This window comes from Bombina bombina, chromosome 1, assembly GCF_027579735.1.
Source record: "Bombina bombina isolate aBomBom1 chromosome 1, aBomBom1.pri, whole genome shotgun sequence".
In the NCBI taxonomy this organism is placed as follows: domain Eukaryota; kingdom Metazoa; phylum Chordata; class Amphibia; order Anura; family Bombinatoridae; genus Bombina; species Bombina bombina.
Window position 1 is genome coordinate 1,446,002,563 of NC_069499.1, and position 11,287 is coordinate 1,446,013,849.

The 11,287-nt window shown below is 37.3% G+C and overlaps 1 protein-coding gene across 1 annotated transcript; it reads left to right on the forward strand.

Annotated features, from left to right (window-relative positions):
• The first annotated feature begins 6,433 nt into the window (after nucleotides 1–6,433).
• Nucleotides 6,434–7,366, forward strand: LOC128666191 (olfactory receptor 12D1-like). Its single transcript, XM_053720655.1, has one exon. It carries the CDS (start codon nucleotides 6,434–6,436, stop codon nucleotides 7,364–7,366), a length of 933 nt encoding a protein of 310 aa, XP_053576630.1.
• The last annotated feature ends 3,921 nt before the right edge of the window (nucleotides 7,367–11,287 follow it).

Below are 11,287 nucleotides of genomic sequence, written 5' to 3' on the forward strand. Positions count from 1 at the left end.
TACAGGCAAAAGAGCTGAACTTCTTGGGGCATGCCCCGCAAAGGGCCCTGTTCAGGGCTGGTAAGGTAAAAGAGCTTTGAACTTTAGTTATTTAGAATAGGGTAAGGCATTTTTTTATTTTGGGGGGCTTTGTTATTTTATTAGGGGGCTTAGAGTAGGTGTAATTAGTTTAAAATTGTTGTAATATTTTTCTTATGTTTGTAAATATTTTTTTATTTTTTGTAACTTAGTTCTTTTTTATTTTTTGTACTTTAGCAAGTTTATTTAATTGTATTTATTTGTAGCAATTGTATTTAATTAATTTATTGATAGTGTAGTGTTAGGTTAATTGTAGGTAATTGTAGGTAGTTTATTTAATTAATTTAATGATAGCATAGTGTTAGGTTTAATTGTAACTTAGGTTAGGATTTCTTTTACAGGTAAATTTGTAATTATTTTAACTATTTTAGCTATTAAATAGTTCTTAACTATTTAATAGCTATTGTACCTGGTTAAAATAAATACAAAGTTACCTGTAAAATAAATATTAATCCTAAAATAGCTATAATATAATTATAATTTATATTGTAGCTATATTAGGATTTATTTTACAGTTAAGTATTTAGCTTTAAATAGGAATAATTTATTTAATAAGAGTTAATTTCGTTAGATTTAAATTATATTTAACTTAGGGGGGTGTTAGTGTTAGGGTTAGACTTAGCTTTAGGGGTTAATACATTTATTAGAATAGCGGTGAGCTCCGGTCGGCAGATTAGGGGTTAATAATTTAAGTTAGGTGTCGGCGATGTTAGGGAGGGCAGATTATGGGTTAATACTATTTATGATAGGGTTAGTGAGGCGGATTTATGATTATAGTAGCGCTCAGGTCCGGTCGGCAGATTAGGGGTTAATATGTGTAGGCAGGTGGAGGCGACGTTGTGGGGGGCAGATTAGGGGTTAATAAATATAATATAGGGGTCGGCGATGTTAGGGCAGCAGATTAGGGGTACATAGGGATAATGCAAGTATCGGCGGTTTACGGAGCGGCAGATTAGGGGTTAAAAATAATATGCAGGTGTCAGCAATAGCGGGGGCGGCAGATTAGGGGTTAATAAGTGTAATGCTAGGGGTGTTTAGACTCGGGGTACATGTTAGGGTGTTAGGTGCAGACGTAGAAGTGTTTCCCCATAGCAAACAATGGGGCTGCGTTAAGAGCTGAACGCGGCTTTTTTGCAGGTGTTAGGTTTTTTTCAGCTCAAACAGCCCCATTGTTTCCTATGGGGGAATCGTGCACGAGCACGTTTTTTAGGCTGGCCGCTTGCGTAAGCAACTCTGGTATTGAGAGTTGAAGCTGCGTTAAAAATGCTCTACGCTCCTTTTTTGGAGCCTAACGCAGCCTTTATGTGGACTCTCAATACCAGAGTTATTTTTATGGTGCGGCCAGAAAAAAGCCGGCGTTAGTTTTTCGGGTCGTTACCGACAAAACTTTAAATTTAGTTTAGTGTTTTTTATTTTTTGTAAATTAGTGTTTTTTATTTTTTGTAACTTAGTTGTTATTTTTTTTGTAACTTAGTAATTTTTAATAGTAGATTTAAATAATTTAAGTATGGTTAGGTTTTTAAATATATAATATAGTTAATTTAATTTGTAGTTTAATGTAATTGTAGTATAATAGGGTAGGTTAATTAATAGTTTAATATAGTTTAATGTAATTTAATGTAATTTTAGTATAATAGTTAGGTTAGATTAATTAGTAGTTTAATAAAGTTTAATTTAATTCTAAAGGTAAGTTTAAAATTATTATAAGATAGGGATGAGGTAATTTTAATGTAACGTTAGAGGGTTGTTAGGTTTAGGGGTTAATAGCTTAATTTAGTTTATGGCGATGTGTGGGGCTGGCGGTTTAGGGGTTAATAGGTTTAGTAAGTGGTAGTGATGTGGGAGGCCAATGGTTTATAGGTTAATACTTTTATTAAGTTGCAGTGGGCTCCGGGAGCGGCGGGATAGGGGTTAATAACTTTATTTAGGTGGCGGCGATGTCGGACGGCAGATTAGGGGTGTTTAGACTCAGGGCTTATGTTAGGGTGTTAGGTGTAAACGTAACTTTTATTCTACCATAGAAATCAAGGGGATATCAGGCAGCAATGAACATAAGCTTTCGCTGCTTTCAGACTCCCATTGATTCCTATGGCATCCGCGGCCTCCAGTGTGGCGGATTGAAAAGCAGGCACGCTGGGCCGGAATAGTGGCGAGCGTACCTGTTAGAAATTTGATAACTTGCAAAAGTTGTCAGATAGTGCCGAATTTGTATTCGGAACATCTGTAATGACGTAAGCATCGATCTGTGTTGAATTGAGACCGGCGGATCGTTTGTTAAGTCACAAATTTCAACTTTTGCCGGTCTGTAGGCTTTGATAAAATAGATCGAATCAGGCTTGCCACAATTACGCTGCTGAATTCCAGCGTATTTGCGGTTGACAGCTTGATAAATAGGCCTCAATGTGTTTTTAATATGGTTTGAATGTTAGTTGTGTGTATGAATTGTAATGACTATTGCTTCATTTTCTTTAAATAAGTTCAAATTAAAGCTATGTTTTACTTTTAGTGATAATATAATTTAGCTATACTCTTTAAAATTTAAATGTGTACACAAGTTTCTTTTGTCAAGCTCTTTTTGACTTAGTTATCCACGTAAAACTGTCTAGTTGTGCAGGATTATACTATAGCTAATAACTATTCAACTTCCATTTCTGTGTATCCCAAAGAATGTTTGTCTGACATAGAGATCCCAGAACTCTCTTGAATCATCTTGGAATATTTTCAGATGAATGATATTGGAGATAAAAGCCTAGAAATGGAATGGGTGGCATTTAAAGCGTATCTTAGAGGATATTTTATCTCTAAGACAGCCCATTCCCATATAACCTTTAAACTTCAACTAGCTAAATTGTATTCTGACCTTAGAAATGGCAAAGAAAAAGAACCCTATTGTTCTAATAGCACAAATTGGAGCCATTTGCAATGAAATGAACAAGAGAGAACTGAGAAAAAAAGAGAATCTCCTTCAAATGAAACAACTATAATACTATAAAGGCAATAAGCAGACTACTAGCTGCCAAACTTAGACAAAAACTCAGCAGTTATGTATCCCTGCATTTAAGACAGCTACTGGGACAGTCTACTCTGCTAAGAAGATTGAAGAGGCTTTTGCAAAATATTATACATCCCTATTTATTCTAAATATTTCACCAGAAGCCCCCAGATTGATCTATACACTATTCAGAATTTCCTAGAAAGTTTGAACTGCAGTGACCAATGTGCGCATGTGCACAAAACGCATTTGCCCTGTTCACCTGTTCATCTACCTAAACTTTGTATTTTTTTTATACTGACCGATTTTTTTATTTTAACCTGGATCAATAAACTTTTTCTTACATATTTTTACTTAGGGCTTTGAGTGCTTCTTTTTCCTTGGATTCCTGTATGTTTGTGGCGTGCATGCAGACACGCTGAAGAAAGCAGCAACTGGCTGTTTGTTTTGTGAATAATTTCCCTGCCCACTCTCCATTGTGCCTTGGAGTTTGCCTGCTGTCAGAAAAGGGACTTTACAGTGTGCTCCATTGTGCAGGTTTGTGTTGTAAATCTAGAGATATACAAGGTCTTATACTCCATGATACTGATCCATCCACCTCTCTACTACCTCTGATGGCTCTTTTGGAGTTCTTTGGAAGGATATCTTACTATAAGATTAATGTCAGTAAAACTGAAGCCTATTCAATTGGAAAGTCTCCCAGAACACCACAAAAGCTCCAGAGATCTTTTTCCTTCTAATGGTCCATTAGGGGCATTCAACATCCTGGGAGTCTTCCTTTCACATGATAAACCCTGAATTACTACCTCCTACTTAAATCAGATTTCTGCTTAAATCCAAATGATATGAGGAAATCCCATGGCTGCGGAGGGTGGCTGCAGTCAAGATGATGATCCAACCTAAGTTAACGTACCTCTTCAGATGCCTACCTTTTGTGGTTCCATCACCACTCCTATTAAAATTTAAGGCACTTTTTACATTAATGTAATAAAAAAGCACAAAGTTGTTGCTTATACTTATTAGAAATCATTGCAAAATGTATTATTCATCTATTTAAATGGAGTTTAGCTTTTATTTTATTTTTTTACACTAAATTTGTGCTTCCTGTCACAGCCCTACATGAAGGAGGAGGAGGCCTTTGCAGGAAGCTATATCTTAACCTATTGCCATAAAACTTCTAGGCTAGTGAATAGACTAGATCAGTGTTTCTCAACTGTGGAGCTCAAGTACTCCTAAAAGGCCAGATATGTATTATAGCTGAACTAGAGCACATGTGAACTAATCAGCTTATTAGTAACCATGGTTACTGACCTGCTCTCACCTATCAGCTGATTATTTTCACCTAGTTCAGCTATAATGAAAATCTGGCCTGTTGGGGGTACTTGAGAATCATGGTTGAGAAACACTGGACTGGATAAAAGGAAGTCAGATTTGCTCATGCCCACAACTGACAGAATAAAAACTTAGGTTTTTTAAAATCCTCTGGACGGGGCTACAATGATAATTGTGCTGATTTGGAAAGAAAATAAGTTAATTGCCCTTTTAACCCAATCTTTAACAAATTTGTTTTTACCAAAGTACCACTGTTTGTTATCCCTCTAAAGTAACTGAAGTTTTAACATAGCTTAAAAGGTGAGAGTTGCATCAAAATTAATGACCTCTATCCATTGATGAGTAGGGTTGAAGGTTTCATGAAAATGATAGGTAGGAGGGATAATGATGTAATGATTTCAAGTGAAGGGTATTTTGGGGATGGTCTGTAAAATATTTTTGGGTCATTTATAGGGTGTCCTGACTATGGGAATTAATTGAAGTAGAGGATCTAGTTTTTAGTGATGATTGGAGTTGCAGTAGGTGGTTGATGGCAGGAAAGTTAATTGCAGTGAAAGGTTTTTAGATTTGGCTTTGGCTTTACACAATAGAGACATTAAGGGCCTAATGATCAATATCTTGTCCAGATGGAGAGAAATCATGCAAAATCTTTGGGGCTTTTTGTGTTATATGTGTCTCTGTTTTACATAGAGAACCTGCATAGCTAGATAAAAAGCTCACAAGGTAAAATTCCCTTTATAAAATGATTCAAGGAATCTCACAGTACTTAAAAAGACTTCTTAGATCATCTATCCAGAGCAGAGATGTTTAGATCATTGGGCCCTAAAAGTCAATAATTAAAAAGCAGAAAAAATAGTGTGGAACAAAACATTCAAAACAAAATGGCTCTTTCACTAGCTTTTTAATAATCTTACTTCCCTAAAAAATACCACACACACACACAAACAAAACAGAAAAAAAGAGAAAAGAAAATGAAAATAAAAATAAAAAAATAAAAAAAAATTGAACTTTGTGTATAGGTCAAATATAAAAAAAATTGACAAAAAAGCTTCAGTTGGTTTATGCACAGTAAATATGGACTATTTCATTGTATGTACGTATGTACTTGAAAAATAAAAACATTTGTTTTGGACACATCATTTGTCATGTAAATTAGAACTCCCAAGGCCTTTTGAGTATGAATAGTGTAAATCTGATCTTTTGTATACTTTCCTGCCAGCAGAAAAACATTTCTAGCCTTAAGAGTATTTGGATAAGGCATGCAAATGAGACACACAATAGGCTCCATTTATCAACTGGTGGGCAGACAAGGTTTGCTAACATGAACCTTGTCTGACCGGCTTTGTGGCAAGAGGGCTTTGCGGCAAGAGGGCAGCATCTGCTGCTTGTGTAGTGCCGCTCCCTACTCACGCTGCCTAAAGCACTGGGTCTCCGAAACTTTTCTCGTAACTTGATTAATGAAGCCCAATATCTCATACTTTTTGCTTCCAATAGGTGCATCAAAAACAAAACCGCTGCACCTACCTGATAAGGTGATTTCTCTTACTTTTATGAAATGGATCTCCACCATAACTTAAATGAATTTAAATATATCTAAATACATTCCAGGAGATTTGGATTTTCACCCAGAACACTTTGGGTGGGCAGTGCTTTGCTATATTATGTGTGAAATATTTGTAGGGATTCCAAATCTAGCTAGTGTTACCCTCAGGTGATGGAGCGACTGGCACCTTCTTCTTTTCTGTTGCTGTTATTTCTTGACCAATAGCTGTAGCTAAATCTCCATTTTATGTCTTAAACATTTCCAGTTTCTTGTCTTGGATAGTTTTTGCTGGTGTTTTTGTATGTATTTGCCCCAATTTATAAAGATACATTTGTTTTTTAACAACTTTATTTTCCCTAGATTAAGTGCACTGTTAATGATTTGACTTAGTATAATAAAATAAAAATAAAAAAACAATATGCTTATACAAGATTATTTTCTATTTGCCATTATAATCAAATATTTATTTTACAGTTTTGAAATATCTTATGGAGCCACAAAACCAAACATCAGTAGCTTTATTTGTTTTACTTGGTTTGACTGATCAATTGAACCTTCAAATAATTTTCTTTGGAATGTTTTTACTTTTCTACATGACAAACCTAATAGGAAATAGTTCTGTCATGGTGATAAGTATTCTTGATCCCAGCCTCCACACACCAATGTATTTCTTTTTGTGTAACCTGTCTTTTCTTGACATTTTCTATTCATCTGTAACTGTACCCAAAATGTTAGCTGATTTTTTCTCAGCAAAGAAAACAATCTCTTTTGGTAGCTGCATCTCACAGATCCATTTTTTTCATTTCCTTGGAAGCACAGAAGTTCTGCTGCTTACAGCAATGGCGTATGACCGATATGTCGCAATTGGTCACCCACTGAGATACACAATCATAATGAACTCTAAGGCCTGCCTTAATTTGGCACTGAGTTCCTGGATGACTGGATTTTTCCATTCTTTGCTACATACTGTAATGACTGTAAAACTTCCATTCTGTGGACCAAACAAGGTAAACCACTTCTTCTGTGACATTAAACCAGTACTGAAGCTGGCTTGCTCAGACACTTCACTCAATGTAAAGCTTCTCAAAAGGGTCACTGGAACACTGGCAACAACATCTTTACTTTTAACTCTCCTATCTTACCTCTTTATAAGCAAATTCATTTTAAACATACGCACTGTAGAAGGTAGAAAACGAGCCTTCTCCACCTGCACTGCTCATCTGACTGTTGTTTTTCTTCTATATGGAACAGCTATTTTTACCTATGTGAGACCTTCAAGTGAGGATTCATTAGATCAAGACAGAGCTGCTGCAGTTCTGTTCACTGTAGTAACTCCTGCCTTAAACCCGATTATTTATACTTTACGTAATAAGGACATGAAAAGATCTTTGAGACAATTAATAAAGAGATGGTCACTCTGACAGAAAACAAAATAAAAGCTTCAGCAACTTGGAGCCCTTGATATGCAGGCTCACTTATTTGAACTCCCTCATTTGAACTTGCAACCCACAAGTTTAATTCTCCAACATCTCATAGGTGGCAGAGTTAAATAATCTGTTTTTTCCCAGATGATTGGCAAGCCCTGCTCTTACATGACTGGTTGCAAGCATTTGATTGTTGAATGTTAAATGTGAACAACAGATGCTGCTTGGGTGTGCAGGTTCACTGCCTGGATACCTTGTCTGCCTGGAGATTGATAAATGTCCCCAAAAGTGTATACATTGCCTTTCTAAATTTTTTCCCTCTAAATAATACAATTTTTTATAATAATGGAATGATCCTAAATTAGTGATTGGTTCACAAAACAATGGCAATACTGTTGTTGTCATCAAAGATGGCTCATGAGCAACCTAAATACAAAAAATTAAATAACCAAAGTGGCATAACAGCCATGGCTTTTACTTTTTATTCCTTTCACTATTAACCCCCAACAGCCATTTTGTGGTCAGATTTTTTATTGCATTTGCTGAAACTAGACTCCAAGTGTACTTACTAATTATGCAGTAACATATAATAAAATATACTGGGGATTCTCTGAGAAACTGCTGCTTCAGTTGACGCTTGCTGAAACCCCAATTCAATTTCCTCCACTGTATTTACTGTTATGGTCACCCTTTATTTGCATTTACATCTTGTCATGACACCCCAATACAATGGGGCCCATTTATCAAAGGGCTTGCTGACCTGATCCGACACTGCGGATCAGGTCCGCAAGACCTCGCTAAATGCGGAGAGCAATACGCTCTCCACATTTAACATTGCACCAGCAGCTCACAAGAGCTGCTGGTGCAACGCCGCCCCCTGCTGACTCGCGGCCAATCGGCCGCCAGCAGGGAGCTGTCAATCAACCCGATCGTATTCGATCGGGTTGATTTCCGGCGGTTCCTGTCCGCCTGCTCAGAGCAGGCGGACAGGGTTATGAAGCAGCGGTCTTTAGACCGCTGCTTCATAACTTGTGTTTCTGGCGAGTCTGAAGACTCGCCAGAAACACGGCCCTTCAAGCTCCATACGGAGCTTGATAAATGGGCCTGAATAAATCTAAACATTCTCCACATTAGAAGATATCAATATGGGAGCCTTAATACCTGTATTTCTCCAACATCCATAGCACCCTCTAGTTTTTAAGTTACCCACCAAACCAATCCAGCAATGGAGCTGGCTAGCATTTAAGGTCAATGAAGCTGTCTGGTATTTAAGGTAAGTCTGTTTTATAAGGAAACCAAAAACACAAGATCACACTTAACAAATATGAAACTCTTTCCTATAAACCACCAGAATAGATTTCACCTACATTTTTCTATCAATGACCACTAGTCCAGAAACCAGGAAGACTCAATTTTAAATTAAACTTAGCACCTAAAAGGGACATAATTGAAAACTGAAATAAACACAAAACATGTATAATACCCAGCCACACCTAGGGCATGCCCTAACAACACCTGTAGCATGCCCGGTCCTGCCCCAAATGACAGTGGACCACAGCAAGTGGCCTCTTTATTAAGTTCTTGTTATGCCACTGCCAGCTAATGGAAGTCTGGAGGAAAATGAAGGTGAAGCGATACAATACAATACATTTTAAACATGATGACACCTTTACAATAAGGTCCCTTGACAACCTTATGAATCTAGGCCTTTGACACTGTACAAGCTCTTAAAGGTAATTTGAGTTGGAGTATTGTTTACATGCTGGTGTTTTGTGCCTAAACAAAGCTACCACTCAAACAAGATTTTGCTAGAAACATTTTTGCTGAATCTTAACTTAATGTTTTTTTGTTTCAAGCTTTTCAATGTACACCCTAAAAGATCCTCAATACAGGCAGCGTGGGCAAAAAAACTAATTGAATTTTGTTATTATGTATTTTAAATATGATAAAAAATAAAACTTACAAAACTGTGAATTATTAATCAGGACGGACTAACATAATAGCTATTCAATGTGGTGGATAGAGGAACTAGGCAAGAATCATGACTGACAGGTATCACAGAGAGTGTTGTCCAATGTGTATTGTGCAAGGGTATGATTTATTAAATTTAGAGCAGCTTACCATCCTGAGCCCAATAATGTGTAATTTATGTCTTCAACCAGGCCTCCTAAAGGTGTTACCCAGGCAGGCAGGGCTGGCATGGCGGGCAGGGGAGGAACCGAAGAGCAAAATATTATGCACTGCCGATTGCAGCACGGCATCGCATAGTAAAAATAAACAAGCACTTAGCAAGCCGGGAAACTGTTTGCAGGCAGCACACACAGGGTCAAGGCCCTGTACACACATAGTAGGAGCTGCAGCTGGCAGGGCCATCAAATGCGGCGGACACCCCAAGAGTGGCGGACCTCCAATGGTAGTTCTGCCCCTGGAGGGGCTTTTGGGCTGTAAAACAAATTATCCTGGCTGTCTCTTGGTTTTTTTATGACCTAATATAAGTACCAAAGACCCCTACTCTGTAAAAACTGTGTGTACTTTTTCACTCAAATGAATTAAAATTGTGCTTTAACTTTTTACACCCAAATCAGTTGAAAGAGTTACTCTCTTTACAATATTGAAAGACAAGTGTTTAATTACTGTTAACCTGTTAAGCATTTGTCAGCCTGATATCGACCAAGTTCAGAGTAAGGATATATGCACTGACAAAGGGTTACTTAACCCTTTAATGGCTCCATGTACTAAAGCGCTAATTTGCTCGCCAAAAGCGTGTCTGTTCGACTCACTAGAACTTGCAGGTAGCAAGACGCTGCCCGCTCTCCATATGTACTAAAAAAAGTTTAAAAATTGTTGCGTCTAATCCGCAGTTTACTTCATGCCTCAGGCTTTGCTAATTCTTCTAGTGCTATTATAGGTTGTGGTCCAGCACAACACGTAACTTTCAACTTGTAATATGAGCGATGTTTCGCATGGTTGTGATATCTATTGAAAATGACACGCTCTAAAGAGATGTCGGATGCACTAAACAATCTCTTGTAATTCTGTTTTACAATGAACTTGAAATTTCAGTTTGCCCAGTCCAGGGATATTGCTATTGCACACTGAGCTGTCAATTGCACTCCACTTGTACTCTGGGCCATAGTCTTTGGAAATTGTTCAATCGGTTTAAAATATATACAGTGCTTCTTAAGGTGTTTTATAATTAATTATTTGTGTATATTAACAAATTGAATAGTATGTGCAAATTAGCATTATATAAAGTACATTTTAAAGAGACAAATTTCACTATTTTATATATAAATTTTAAATAAAATTCAAAATATATGTGTACTACAATGCCTTTACAACATAATAGGCTGCAGCTAAATATATTTCCTCCCGGTAAAATAATTTGTAATGAGTCATGTATAATAAGCTCATGATTTGATACTTGTAGCACCAACTGCTACTCAGCAGACACTTTGGGCAGCACATAAAAGCATTTAAACTGTCACTTTGTTGGCAATGCTTTGCAGTCCAGTGATGGGAGTGGCTGCCAGAAACCCTTACAAAATTGCCTCAAATGCCTTGTGGTACAATGTACAGTCAGGGAGCAGGAAGTGGAAGAGACCGCAGATTCTCACACTATGACAGCCCCAAGCGAAGTGGAGTAATCCTCACTGGCACAGCGTAATTATGCATGTGAAGCAGGCTGCCTGGTGTAGCTTCCAGTATATGCCAGAGAAGTGGTGTTCTCCATATATGCACAATTGTTATTCATTTGTGTCTATATGTGTTTGTGTAAATATATATGCTGTTTGTTGTGTATGCATATACCCAACATTTACTAAAGGCTCACTGGTGATCAGTAAGCAGGGCTGCTGTAGGAAGATAGGGTGTTAAGTGTGTCCTGGGTGGAGAAAGGACATGTTCTAGGAGAAGTTG